Genomic DNA, 14,824 nt, shown 5'->3' on the forward strand with positions numbered 1-14,824 from the left:
GTCCCGCCCCCGAGCGCCGTAACCGGCCCCCCCGTCCTCGCGTCTCCGGCGTCCCGCCCCCGAGCGCCGTGACCGGCCCCCCCGTCCTCGCGTCTCCGGCGTCCCGCCCCCGAGCGCCGTAACCGGCCCCCCCGTCCTCGCGTCTCCGGCGTCCCGCCCCCGAGCGCCGTGACCGGCCCCCCCGTCCTCGCGTCTCCGGCGTCCCGCCCCCGAGCGCCGTAACCGGCCCCCCCGTCCTCGCGTCCCGCCCCCGAGCGCCGTAACCGGCCCCCCGTCCTCGCGTCTCCGGCGTCCCGCCCCCGAGCGCCGTGACCGGCCCCCCCCGTCCTCGCGTCTCCGGCGTCCCGCCCCCGAGCGCCGTAACCGGCCCCCCCGTCCTCGCGTCTCCGGCGTCCCGCCCCCGAGCGCCGTGACCGGCCCCCCCGTCCTCGCGTCTCCGGCGTCCCGCCCCCGAGCGCCGTAACCGGCCCCCCCGTCCTCGCGTCTCCGGCGTCCCGCCCCTGAGCGCCGTGACCGGCCCCCCCGTCCTCGCGTCTCCGGCGTCCCGCCCCCGAGCGCCGTAACCGGCCCCCCGTCCTCGCGTCTCCGGCGTCCCGCCCCCGAGCGCCGTGACCGGCCCCCCGTCCTCGCGTCTCCGGCGTCCGCCCCCGAGCGCGTAACCGGCCCCCGTCGGCGCCCACCCCGTCCTCGCGTCTCCGGCGTCCGCCCCCGAGCGCCGTAACCGGCCCCCCCGTCCTCGCGTCCCGCCCCCGAGCGCCGTAACCGGCCCCCCGTCCTCGCGTCTCCGGCGTCCCGCCCCCGAGCGCCGTGACCGGCCCCCCCGTCCTCGCGTCTCCGGCGTCCCGCCCCCGAGCGCCGTAACCGGCCCCCCGTCCTTGCGTCTCCGGCGTCCCGCCCCCAAAGCGCCTTGACCTGCGTCCCGTCCTCGCATCTCCGGCGTCCCGCCCCCCCCCTCCTCGCGTCTCCTGCGTCCCGGCCCCCCCGTCCTCGCGTCTCCTGCGTCCCGCCCCCGAGCGCCGAAGGCTCACGCGGCGCTTCACATTCCACTCGCTCGCCCAACAGAACGCCTCTCTTTCATGCTCTTTGGCTTTGATTGAAGATTTCGGTCTTTCAAATATTTCATTGGGGAAAAGGAGGCGCTGCGACGTCGGAGACATGAAGACCGGGCCACGCCCACTTCCTCATTCATTCATTCATGCAAAACGAAGTCAGAATAAAAGGTCTGCATCAGCTGAACTGAACGTATTTTTCCAGACACGCGTGCTTTGGTGTTTTGTGTGTTCCTGTATCCTCGTGCATGAAGAGAAGCCCCCCCCCCGTTTGGGGGCTCTGCAGCATCGGTTCCTTTCCTGGTGTTCAGGCCCCCCCGTTGCTGCTTCATGCAGCCGCTGGGACTGCGTCATATTTATCACTCGTCTGTTAAACTCCTGGACTTTGTCCTGAGAACTAATGAAGGACTTTGTGCTCTTTTTTTGCAACATTTAAAACAAAAAGCCAAGGAAGACGGGGCCTGCTAACGGGCCTGCTAACGGGCCTGCTAACGGGCCTGCTAACGGAGCCTGCTAACGGACCTGCTAACGGACCTGCTAACTGACCTGCTAACGGGCCTGCTAACGGGCCTGCTAACGGGCCTGCTAACGGACCTGCTAACGGACCTGCTAATTGACCTGCTAACGGGCCTGCTAACGGGCCTGCTAACGGGCCTGCTAACGGGCCTGCTAACGGACCTGCTAACTGACCTGCTAACGGACCTGCTAACGGACCTGCTAACGGGCCTGCTAACGGGCCTGCTAACGGACCTGCTAACGGGCCTGCTAACGGGCCTGCTAACTGACCTGCTAACGGACCTGCTAACGGACCTGCTAACGGGCCTGCTAACGGGCCTGCTAACTGACCTGCTAACGGACCTGCTAACGGGCCTGCTAACGGACCTGCTAACTGACCTGCTAACGGACCTGCTAACGGACCTGCTAACGGGCCTGCTAACGGGCCTGCTAACGGACCTGCTAACGGGCCTGCTAACGGGCCTGCTAACTGACCTGCTAACGGACCTGCTAACGGACCTGCTAACGGGCCTGCTAACGGGCCTGCTAACTGACCTGCTAACGGACCTGCTAACGGACCTTTTAACGCCCCCCCCCGTTTGTGACATGTAGGCAGCAGCTGGAGCCGGGGACAGGATGCCGTCCACTATGGGACACCTTTGTTTCCGTAGGCTGGAGCCGGGGACAGGGACAGGATGCCGTCCACTATGGGACACCTTTGTTTCCGTAGGCTGGAGCCGGGGACAGGGACAGGATGCCGTCCACTCGGGGACACCTTTGTTTCCGTAGGCTGGAGCCGGGGACAGGGACATGATGCCGTCCACTATGGGACACCTTTGTTTCCGTAGGCTGGAGCCGGGGACAGGGACAGGATGCCGTCCACTCGGGGACACCTTTGTTTGGGTGCCGTGCCGGTTCTGGTTTGGCTGTGTCTTTGGGTCTGGCTCTGGTTCTGGTTCTGGTTCGTGTATATACGCGTGTAGATAGTCGTCCCCCGCTCGGACCCGTTACTGGATGCGTCTTTCTTTTTCTATTTCTGTCAGCTCGTCTTCATCGGCTGGCGGATGTTGCCTCCATCTTAATGTGTGTGTGTGTGATCGTGTTGTCACACAACGTGCTGAGTTGTGTTTTCAGAGTATTTTAAATGTCCTTGATTCGATCACTTTAATCAAAGAATTGTTTCCTGCTTCTGTTTGATGATTTCTTTTTTGTTCTCGTTATCTTGGCTGGACGGATTTGAAGTCTGATGAAGGGTCTGGTCACTGTCTCGCCGAGGGGGAGGATCCCATAGAGCTGTCTTCTGATTGGTTGTCGCTATGAGCCTTGGCCAATCCCAGGGTTTGATTGATCGATGGCACCTGAGGAATGAAGCTGCCGTTCAATGAAATGTTCATCTCATGTTCATCGAGGAAGCTTGTTCTGATCCTGCCGTCTGACCTCAGAGGACTGCTCTGATTGGCCAATTATCATGTTTAAATAAAGTTTTTGTGTCCACACATCAACAAACTGTCAGTTCAATTGTACTATAAGTTTCATTAAACTCCGTTTCATTTGACTGTGTTTTTTGTTTTGGTAGTTTAACTTTGTCGGATGAAAACAAACAACATTTAAAATGTCTGCCGACTCCTTCGAGTAAAGAGCGCTCTCTGGGGCATCCTGTGGTTCTGTGGCGGTCCAACAGAGCCACGCCCTGGGTTCTGGTTCTGTCATGGTTCTGTGACCCCCGCTGGGCTTTGCTTTCTGTTCCCAGCCTCTCTTCAGTTTCTCTTCCGGGTTGTTGGTGTTTTATTCGACTGGAATATATCTGGATTCTGAACGGATGCTCTGGAAGGAACACCAACCCCCATCATTCCTTGCAGGCTGGGAGGCGGAGTCTCTATTTTCAGGCTTCCTCCGCTGTTGTAATGAAAATATGAACCATCTTCAACAGGAAAAAAGTGTGATGTGATTTCAATACAAATAAATAGTCTGAATGTTTTAGCTGCGTTTCATGTCTTCTCTTTGATGTCTGTCTCATGGATGAGAGACTCCCCGGTAGCGTTAGCATTCTCCGGGTGAATGCTAATGCTCATTAGCACCCACAGGGACGTGCCCCCCCCCCCCAGGTGAGCCGTTGTGTTGAGCTGCACTCAGGTGTGGATTTTGGGGACAGAGGTCAATCCTGCATTGAGTGTTGCTGATAGATGCGTCTTCATCCTCCTCCTCCTCCCTGCTCAGGGATGGTTTCTCCAGTTTGACAAAAATGTCTTCTTTCCTGCTAAAACCTGGACATTACTGTCCTCAAAGGAGGTACCGTTTCCTTCAGGTGTCGGTGGACCAGCATCTGTCTCTGTGTTGCCAGCTTTGAAGTGCATTGAAGTCTCTCGAATTCCTCAGACACCGCAGTGATGTAGGGGACACAGCAAATCAACGTTCTCCACCTCACCCTGTCCTTTGCATCGTCCTCCCCAACACCAGCCACTCTCATGTCCTCCCTCACTACGTCCATGTCTCTTCTCCTGGGTTGACCGATTCTTCACCTCCTTTCCACATTCTCTCCATCACTCTGCTCTGTTGACCCGAGGTACCTGAAGTCCTCTCCCTTCTTTACGTCCCCCCTGGGACCTTCTCATGTACACACATGTACTCTCTTTTACTGCTGCTCACCTTCATCCCTCTCTTTTCTAGAGCAGACCTGCACTGGGACATTTTCTAGAATTTATAAGGGAGGTTGTAAATCAGAGTAAACCTCCTGAGCTTGTGTGTGTTTTCAGATCTTTTATTTATTATATAGATCCATAGTTTTATTGATACCCTGGCTTCTTAAGCCCTGATCGCTTTTCCCCTTTTCGTCAAAGATAGACGACGTAACATTTACGATTTACATTTGATTTACCTGGAGTACACTCTGAACACAGATACTTTGTTTGAACAAATTTGTTTAAATACTATGTTGTGAGAATTTTATGCCTTTCTCTTTTCTTTCTCCAAATATAATTTGTTGTATTATATTTGTTCATTGTCAATAAAATTTGTTTATAAAAACAACTAAAGGAAAAAAATGCTTCAAACGTCATTCGTGACGTCACTGAACCACGCCTCGGCCCGGGGTTTCCCTAAAACTGCTTCTTGAGCTACAGCGCATGTGTCGGAGCCTCTGACGTCAGAGGACCGTCACTTCCTGCAAGTCAGAGTCAACAACAACAACAACAGTCGAGCTAACAGCTAACAGCTAACAGCTAATAGCTAACAGCATCCCGGCGATGGCGACGGAGGCGAAACGACCGAAGGTTAAAGTTCAGTTTTAAACTCCCGGAAACCAGAAACGATAGTCGTGAACGTTTGTGGACAGGAAGACACGGAGCAGCGCTGTCCCACCGCGCTGTCCCACCACGCTGTCCCACCACGCTGTCCCGCCACGCTGTCCCACCGCGCTGTCCCGCCGCGCCGTCCCGCCGCGCTGTCCCACCGCGCTGTCCCGCCACGCTGTCCCGCCACGCTGTCCCGCCGCGCTGTCCCACCGCGCTGTCCCGCCGCGCTGTCCCGCCACGCTGTCCCGCCGCGCTGTCCCACCGCGCTGTCCCGCCGCGCTGTCCCGCCACGCTGTCCCACCGCGCTGTCCCGCCGCGCTGTCCCGCCGCGCTGTCCCGCCGCGCTGTCCCGTCGCATTCTCTGCTGTTGTTGCTGATACGTTTTGGACCAAAGTCAATGTTTGATGATGATTAGATGTTAGTTCTTGGTCAGCGGGACATCGATTACAGGCGAGGACGTTTTTCGGCAAACATAGAAGGAAACGTGTTAAATCAAAAGTGATTGATTGCTGAAGTGATTGCTTTTCTAGATTGATTGTCCTCATGCTCTTTATTCCTGTGCTGACAGGCGGCTGATGGGCCCGAGTCCAGTCCCCTGCAGAACTTTCTCCGGTGGTGTGACGGAGCGGGGCTGGTGCTCAGCAGCAAGGTGCGTTACTCCTGCAGCAAGGGGCGTTACTCCTGCAGCAAGGGGCGTTACTCCTGCAGCAAGGGGCGTTACTCCGGGCGGCAAGGGGCGTCACTCCGGGCGGCAAGGGGCGTCACTCCTGCAGCAAGGGGCGTCACTCCTGCGGCAAGGGGCGTTACTCCTGCGGCAAGGGGCGTCACTCCTGCAGCAAGGGGCGTCACTCCTGCGGCAAGGGGCGTTACTCCTGCGGCAAGGGGCGTTACTCCCGGTGACAAGGGGCGTTACTCCGGGCGGCAAGGGGCGTTACTCCTGCAGCAAGGGGCGTTACTCCTTCAGCAAGGGGCGTTACTCCTTCAGCAAGGGGCGTTACTCCTTCAGCAAGGGGCGTTACTCCTGCAGCAAGGGGCGTTACTCCTGTAGCAAGGTGCGTTACTCCTGCAGCAAGGGGCGTTACTCCCTGCAGCAAGGGGCGTTACTCCTGCAGCAAGGGGCGTTACTCCTTCAGCAAGGGGCGTTACTCCTTCAGCAAGGGGCGTTACTCCTGCAGCAAGGGGCGTTACTCCTGCAGCAAGGGGCGTTACTCCTGCAGCAAGGGGCGTTACTCCTGCAGCAAGGTGCGTTACTCCTGCAGCAAGGTGCGTTACTCCTGCAGCAAGGGGCGTTACTCCTGCAGCAAGGGGCGTTACTCCTGCAGCAAGGGGCGTTACTCCTGCAGCAAGGGGCGTTACTCCTGCAGCAAGGGGCGTTACTCCTGCAGCAAGGAGCGTTACTCCCTGCAGCAAGGGGCGTTACTCCTGCAGCAAGGGGCGTTACTCCTTCAGCAAGGGGCGTTACTCCTGCAGCAAGGGGCGTTACTCCTGCAGCAAGGGGCGTTACTCCTGCAGCAAGGGGCGTTACTCCTTCAGCAAGGGGCGTTACTCCTGCAGCAAGGGGCGTTACTCCTGTAGCAAGGCGCGTTACTCCTGCAGCAAGGGGCGTTACTCCTGCAGCAAGGGGCGTTACTCCCTGCGGCAAGGGGCGTTACTCCTGCAGCAAGGGGCGTTACTCCTGCAGCAAGGGGCGTTACTCCCTGCAGCAAGGGGCGTTACTCCCTGCAGGAAGGGGCGTTACTCCTTGCAGCAAGGGGCGTTACTCCTGCAGCAAGGGGCGTTACTCCCTGCAGCAAGGGGCGTTACTCCTGCAGCAAGGGGCGTTACTCCCTGCGGCAAGGGGCGTTACTCCTGCAGCAAGGGGCGCTACTCCCGGCGGCAAGGGGCGTTACTCCTGCAGCAAGGGGCGTTACTCCTGCAGCAAGGGGCGTTACTCCCTGCAGCAAGGCGCGTTACTCCCTGCAGCAAGGGGCGTTACTCCCTGCAGCAAGGGGCGTTACTCCGGGCGGCAAGGGGCGTCACTCCTGCAGCAAGGGGCGTTACTCCCTGCAGCAAGGGGCGTTACTCCCTGCAGCAAGGGGCGTTACTCCGGGCGGCAAGGGGCGTCACTCCTGCAGCAAGGGGCGTTACTCCTGCAGCAAGGGGCGTTACTCCCTGCAGCAAGGGGCGTTACTCCCTGCAGGAAGGGGCGTTACTCCTTGCAGCAAGGGGCGTTACTCCTGCAGCAAGGGGCGTTACTCCCTGCAGCAAGGGGCGTTACTCCTGCAGCAAGGGGCGTTACTCCCTGCAGCAAGGGGCGTTACTCCTGCAGCAAGGGGCGTTACTCCCGGCGGCAAGGGGCGTTACTCCTGCAGCAAGGGGCGTTACTCCTGCAGCAAGGGGCGTTACTCCTGCAGCAAGGGGCGTTACTCCCTGCAGCAAGGCGCGTTACTCCCTGCAGCAAGGGGCGTTACTCCCTGCAGCAAGGGGCGTTACTCCTGCAGCAAGGGGCGTTACTCCCTGCAGCAAGGCGCGTTACTCCCTGCAGCAAGGGGCGTTACTCCCTGCAGCAAGGGGCGTTACTCCTGCAGCAAGGGGCGTTACTCCCTGCAGCAAGGCGCGTTACTCCCTGCAGCAAGGGGCGTTACTCCCTGCAGCAAGGGGCGTTACTCCCTGCAGCAAGGGGCGTTACTCCGGGCGGCAAGGGGCGTTACTCCTGCAGCAAGGGGCGTTACTCCTGCAGCAAGGGCCGTTACTCCCTGCAGCAAGGGGCGTTACTCCCTGCAGGAAGGGGCGTTACTCCTTGCAGCAAGGGGCGTTACTCCTGCAGCAAGGGGCGTTACTCCCTGCAGCAAGGGGCGTTACTCCTGCAGCAAGGGGCGTTACTCCCTGCAGCAAGGGGCGTTACTCCTGCAGCAAGGGGCGTTACTCCTGCAGCAAGGGGCGTTACTCCTGCAGCAAGGGGCGTTACTCCTGCAGCAAGGCGCGTTACTCCCTGCAGCAAGGGGCGTTACTCCCTGCAGCAAGGGGCGTTACTCCTGCAGCAAGGGGCGTTACTCCCTGCAGCAAGGCGCGTTACTCCCTGCAGCAAGGGGCGTTACTCCTGCAGCAAGGGGCGTTACTCCTGCAGCAAGGCGCGTTACTCCCTGCAGCAAGGGGCGTTACTCCCTGCAGCAAGGGGCGTTACTAGCCAGGGGCAGCTGTGTCTACAGTAGTAGCTTCACTACCAAGTATGAGGTAAATGAATAATGAAATGTAAAGCATCGTTGAGGGTCTATAAAACCAACACATTATTATTAGTAGTAATAAAATAGTTACCAGTCAAATAATAAATGTTAAGTTCTGTTTTTGTTTTGATGAATTGATGCCCAGACCATTTGGCCGGGTAATTTAGGATGTCCGTCTCTGTCTCTGTCTCAGGTGCGGCTGAGTAAGGACGGGACGGTAGCAGATTATGGGATGCTGGCGACGGATGACATAGACGAGGGGGAAGCTTTATTTACTGTCCCCAGATCAGCTCTTCTCAACCAGGAAACAAGCGAGGTCTCTGTCCTGCTGAAGGAAGGTGCTGAGTCTGGATCTGCAGTGGATTTCCTGAGGGGGGCGCTGTCTGAATGTCTCTCTGATTGTCTTTCAAAGAGGGTTCGTCTCTGGAGAGCCCGTCTGGATGGGTCCCTCTGCTCCTGGCGCTGCTGTACGAGTCCACGTCCTTGCAGTCCCAGTGGACGCCCTACCTGTCTCTCTGGGCTGACTTCAAAACGCTGGACCAGCCCATGTTCTGGTAGGTGAAGCCCGTCTCACGACCAGCAGCTGGTTCTGCTGACTTCATGCTCAGTAACTGACGTCAGATCCTTCAGGTCTAAGGAGGAGAGGGACGGGCTGCTGAGGGGGACAGGCATTCCAGAGGCTGTGGACAAAGACTTGTCAAACATCCAGAGGGAATACGCGAGCGTGGTCGTCCCCTTCATCATGAGACATCCTGATCTGTGGGACCCCAGCACACACACTCTGCAGCTGTACACACAGCTGGTAGCCTTCGTCATGGCCTACAGGTGGGTGGGCAGGTGACTCGGTGCCCCCCCGTCTGGGCTGAGCCGGGTACGCGGCATCAGGCCTCGTGATGTCAGACACGACGACGGGTTTCCGTTTGTCTCCTGCTCCTGCTCTTGACAAATGTCCAGGTTGGACGGACGCGTGTCTTCAGAGCGTTCCGGGTGTGTTTCTGCTCTTTGGCTTCTCCTTCCAATCTGGGGGGGTGTTTTGGGTTTTGGTTCAGGGTTCTGATAACCCCTAACTTGTGCTGCAGTGGGTGGAGGGAATCAAACCGAAGACACTGGTCTGTGTGGGGGGGGGGGGGTTCTGTTCACCTCCATGTCGAGGTGTCCAGCACCGTCCAAGTAAGACAGGGCGTGGTCCTGAACATCTTCACGGTGAACTTGATGTTCCCCCGGGGGGGGGGGTAGAGTTGGTAGTAAGGAGGTTTGTCGATGACGTTCTCTGGTTTTCTCCCCGTCGCTGGGGGGGGGGGGGGGGGGGCTCTCAAATCAGCCACCTGCAATGGCGGATTCTTTTCTCCAAAGTTTCTCCTCTCTGTAGTTTCCAGGAGCCTCAAGAAGAGGAGGATGATGACGACGAAGAGGAGGCCCAGAACCCACCGATGATGGTTCCGATGGCAGACCTGCTGAACCACGTGACGCGTCACAACGCTCACCTGGAGTTCACGCCGGTCAGCGGACACGTCCTCTCCTCGGCTCGCTAGTCGTCTCCCGTCGTGTGTTTCATGAACCCAAGCGTTGTGACTGGAGGGCTCGGTTAGCTAAGCTAACAGTTAGCTCGCCGCTAAGCTCTCCGTTTTCAGGACTGCTTGAGGATGGTCAGCGTGCGGCCCATCGCTAACGGCGAGGAGGTTTTTAACACCTATGGGCAGGTGGCCAACTGGCAGCTGCTGCACATGTACGGCTTCACGGAGCCCCATCAGAGCAACGGCAACGACACGGCCGACGTGCCCATCGGCAACCTCTACCGAGTCGCTGAGCAAGGTGAGCGCTGAAACCCGGGCCTGGGGTGAGAGACCGACGCCCAACTCCTGGTCCTCTGCCCTCAGTCTCTCAGGAGACGTCCTCCAAGCAGATTCTAGATCCAAGCAGGGATCTAGATACGACCAGATTGACCCTCATCCTCATCTGTCTTTGTCTTTGTCTCCTCTCAGGTCTTCGGTCCGATGTGGACCGGCTGCTGATGGCGGAGAAGCTGGACCTGCTGAGCCAGTCGCTGCAGAACGCAGTCCTGGTCTTTGGCCAGCAGGGCTGCCTCACGGACACGGAGCTGCAGACGGCTCTCAAGGTGCGTTCAGGAACACACTTTACCTGGAACAGCAGGGAGTCTGACGCTGGCTGTCTGGCTTCAGGTGCTGTGCATGTCCAAAGAGGACTTCTCAGAGTTCAAAGAAAACGAAGGGTGGGAGGAAGATGAAGAGGATGAGGAGAATATTTCGCTCGCTTTCTCTAACGAGGGTCTCCAGGGATTAGAGACTTCGTGGAAAAGGCTCATTCACGGAGCAGCCCGTCTGACCTTGACGTCCTACGGAGACAGCGGGACGGAGGGCGGGGCTGTGGACAGCGACCGGATGCTGGTGCAGGACGGAGCAGCGCTGGAGGGCCTGAGCAGCAGGCAGCAGAGAGCCGTTCAGGTGCGCTGCGGACAGAAGAGCATCTTATCCAGGCTGGTGGAGCTCACCGAGTCCTGAGCAGAGGACTCGCTCCACGCCGCTCGTAGAACGCCATCAACTCTCCACTCGCCTTGTCCTGCAAGAAACTATGAAACAGACCGAAATAAACCCTGGATCTGACTAAGCAGTGTGATAATTGACATGTTTCCACTGAATCTGGGACATTTGCTGATTCTAGTTTCAGCAAGTATCAATTATCCAAGAAGTATCCAACATAAAACCTGCTCAGAAGAAACACGCGTCCATCACGTCCAGCCGATTAGCCCCGAACGCTGCCTTCAGGGGCGTCGTAATTATGGGCGCCGTCGAGCCGGGACCTCCACGGTCCAGATCAGACAGGAACCACAAGTTCTGGTTTCACAAAGCACATCTACCGAGATCCTGCAGACCGGCACTGATTGGTAGCTTCGCCTTCAAAGGGACGGCTGTGCCAATCAAGTCCGTACAATTCTGATTGATTGATCTTCTGACCGGCCCTCACTAGTCTGCCAACTCAGCACTCCCCAAGTACATCCAAACAATACACAATACACAACACAGAGAAGTACATCCAAACAATACACAACACAGAGAAGTACATCCAAACAATACACAACGCAGAGAAGTACATCCAAACAATACACAACACAGAGAAGTACATCCAAACAATACACAACGCAGAGAAGTACATCCAAACAATACACAACGCAGAGAAGTACATCCAAACAATACACAGAGAAGTACATCCAAACAATACACAACGCAGAGAAGTACATCCAAACAATACACAACGCAGAGAAGTACATCCAAACAATACGCAACGCAGAGAAGTACATCCAAACAATACACAACGCAGAGAAGTACATCCAAACAATACACAGAGAAGTACATCCAAACAATACACAACGCAGAGAAGTACATCCAAACAATACACAATGCAGACAAGTACATCCAAACAATACACAACGCAGAGAAGTACATCCAAACAATACACAACGCAGAGAAGTACATCCAAACAATACACAACGCAGAGAAGTACATCCAAACAATACACAACGCAGAGAAGTACATCCAAACAATACACAACGCAGAGAAGTACATCCAAACAATACACAACACAGACAAGTACATCCAAACAATACACAACACAGAGAAGTACATCCAAACAATACACAACGCAGAGAAGTACATCCAAACAATACACAACACAGACAAGTACATCCAAACAATACGCAACACAGAGAAGTACATCCAAACAATACACAACACAGACAAGTACATCCAAACAATACGCAACACAGAGAAGTACATCCAAACAATACACAACGCAGACAAGTACATCCAAACAATACGCAACACAGAGAAGTACATCCAAACAATACACAACACAGACAAGTACATCCAAACAATACGCAACACAGAGAAGTACATCCAAACAATACACAACGCAGACAAGTACATCCAAACAATACGCAACACAGAGAAGTACATCCAAACAATACACAACGCAGAGAAGTACATCCAAACAATACACAACACAGACAAGTACATCCAAACAATACGCAACACAGAGAAGTACATCCAAACAATACACAACGCAGAGAAGTACATCCAAACAATACACAGAGAAGTACATCCAAACAATACACAACGCAGAGAAGTACATCCAAACAATACACAACGCAGAGAAGTACATCCAAACAATACGCAACGCAGAGAAGTACATCCAAACAATACACAACGCAGAGAAGTACATCCAAACAATACACAGAGAAGTACATCCAAACAATACACAACGCAGAGAAGTACATCCAAACAATACACAATGCAGACAAGTACATCCAAACAATACACAACGCAGAGAAGTACATCCAAACAATACACAACGCAGAGAAGTACATCCAAACAATACACAACGCAGAGAAGTACATCCAAACAATACACAACGCAGAGAAGTACATCCAAACAATACACAACGCAGAGAAGTACATCCAAACAATACACAACGCAGACAAGTACATCCAAACAATACGCAACACAGAGAAGTACATCCAAACAATACACAACGCAGACAAGTACATCCAAACAATACGCAACACAGAGAAGTACATCCAAACAATACACAACACAGACAAGTACATCCAAACAATACGCAACACAGAGAAGTACATCCAAACAATACACAACACAGACAAGTACATCCAAACAATACGCAACACAGAGAAGTACATCCAAACAATACACAACGCAGACAAGTACATCCAAACAATACGCAACACAGAGAAGTACATCCAAACAATACACAACACAGACAAGTACATCCAAACAATACGCAACACAGAGAAGTACATCCAAACAATACACAACGCAGACAAGTACATCCAAACAATACGCAACACAGAGAAGTACATCCAAACAATACACAACGCAGAGAAGTACATCCAAACAATACACAACACAGACAAGTACATCCAAACAATACGCAACACAGAGAAGTACATCCAAACAATACGCAACACAGAGAAGTACATCCAAACAATACGCAACACAGAGAAGTACATCCAAACAATACACAACACAGAGAAGTACATCCAAACAATACGCAACGCAGAGAAGTACATCCAAACAATACGCAACGCAGAGAAGTACATCCAAACAATACACAACACAGAGAAGTACATCCAAACAATACACAACACAGAGAAGTACATCCAAACAATACGCAACGCAGAGAAGTACATCCAAACAATACACAACGCAGAGAAGTACATCCAAACAATACACAGAGAAGTACATCCAAACAATACACAACGCAGAGAAGTACATCCAAACAATACACAATGCAGACAAGTACATCCAAACAATACACAACGCAGAGAAGTACATCCAAACAATACACAACGCAGAGAAGTACATCCAAACAATACACAACGCAGAGAAGTACATCCAAACAATACACAACGCAGAGAAGTACATCCAAACAATACACAGCACAGACAAGTACATCCAAACAATACACAACACAGAGAAGTACATCCAAACAATACACAACGCAGAGAAGTACATCCAAACAATACACAACACAGACAAGTACATCCAAACAATACGCAACACAGAGAAGTACATCCAAACAATACACAACACAGACAAGTACATCCAAACAATACGCAACACAGAGAAGTACATCCAAACAATACACAACGCAGACAAGTACATCCAAACAATACGCAACACAGAGAAGTACATCCAAACAATACACAACACAGACAAGTACATCCAAACAATACGCAACACAGAGAAGTACATCCAAACAATACACAACGCAGACAAGTACATCCAAACAATACGCAACACAGAGAAGTACATCCAAACAATACACAACGCAGAGAAGTACATCCAAACAATACACAACACAGACAAGTACATCCAAACAATACGCAACACAGAGAAGTACATCCAAACAATACGCAACACAGAGAAGTACATCCAAACAATACGCAACACAGAGAAGTACATCCAAACAATACACAACACAGAGAAGTACATCCAAACAATACGCAACGCAGAGAAGTACATCCAAACGCTCCTTTGAGTTTGGTGCTACTTTGATCAGTGTTAAAAGAGTATTAAACTATTGATTTTAACCCAACAAATCCCCCTAAAGTTGCATTTTCTACTGAAGAACTGGGAATGTATTATAATAAACTTTATTATAATGACACTAACACAGTATTAGATTAGATGACCTTTATTAAATAAAGGTCATCTAATCTAATACTGCGTTAGTGTCATTTTGGTTGGTGGTGTGGACTTTGTAAATGTAAAAGTGTGCCGCGGCTCAAAACAGGCTGGGAAGCACCGGGATAGGTAACCCGTAGTACCTCATGGTACGTAAAAGGTAAATGTACACCTGAGCGGTGCTCAAAGCGCTAAACATGAGGCCTCACATTCACCCTCTAGTGAGTGTGAATGTTCTTCATGACCCACTGGGAGCAGTTTGGGGTTCAGGTTCTTGCCCAAGGACACTTTGACATGCGGAGTCAGAGCTGGGATTCGAACCACCGACCTTCTGATGACCTTTATTAAATAAAGGTCATCTAATCCAATACTGCGTTAGTGTCATTTTGGTTGGTGGTGTGGACTTTGTAAATGTAAAAGTGTGCCGCGGCTCAAAACAGGCTGGGAAGCACCGGGATAGGTAACCCGTAGTACCTCATGGTACGTAAAAGGTAAATGTACACCTGAGCGGTGCTCAAAGCGCTAAACATGAGGCCTCACATTCACCCTCTAGTGAGTGTGAATGTTCT

At 53.5% G+C, this 14,824-nt stretch overlaps 1 protein-coding gene across 1 annotated transcript; it reads left to right on the forward strand.

Moving 5' to 3' along the window:
• The first annotated feature begins 4,709 nt into the window (after positions 1 to 4,709).
• On the forward strand, positions 4,710 to 10,757 carry setd6 (SET domain containing 6, protein lysine methyltransferase). Its single transcript, XM_068739557.1, has 9 exons — positions 4,710 to 4,813; positions 5,403 to 5,483; positions 8,231 to 8,375; positions 8,450 to 8,591; positions 8,668 to 8,862; positions 9,407 to 9,536; positions 9,669 to 9,849; positions 10,020 to 10,153; positions 10,218 to 10,757. Exons 1-9 carry the CDS (start codon positions 4,787 to 4,789, stop codon positions 10,554 to 10,556), a joined length of 1,374 nt encoding a protein of 457 aa, XP_068595658.1. The 5' UTR covers positions 4,710 to 4,786; the 3' UTR covers positions 10,557 to 10,757.
• Positions 10,758 to 14,824: the final 4,067 nt, after the last annotated feature.

This window comes from Brachionichthys hirsutus, chromosome 5, assembly GCF_040956055.1.
Source record: "Brachionichthys hirsutus isolate HB-005 chromosome 5, CSIRO-AGI_Bhir_v1, whole genome shotgun sequence".
Classification (NCBI taxonomy): domain Eukaryota; kingdom Metazoa; phylum Chordata; class Actinopteri; order Lophiiformes; family Brachionichthyidae; genus Brachionichthys; species Brachionichthys hirsutus.

Excerpts from the sequence above, each read along its gene's own strand:
- setd6 (XM_068739557.1), top strand. The coding sequence starts at position 4,787 with ATGGCGACGGAGGCGAAACGACCGAAG. Across the intron at positions 4,814-5,402 it reads CGGAGGCGAAACGACCGAAG|GCGGCTGATGGGCCCGAGTC; the intron begins GTTAAAGTTCAG and ends CTGTGCTGACAG. Across the intron at positions 8,863-9,406 it reads GCCTTCGTCATGGCCTACAG|TTTCCAGGAGCCTCAAGAAG; the intron begins GTGGGTGGGCAG and ends TCCTCTCTGTAG.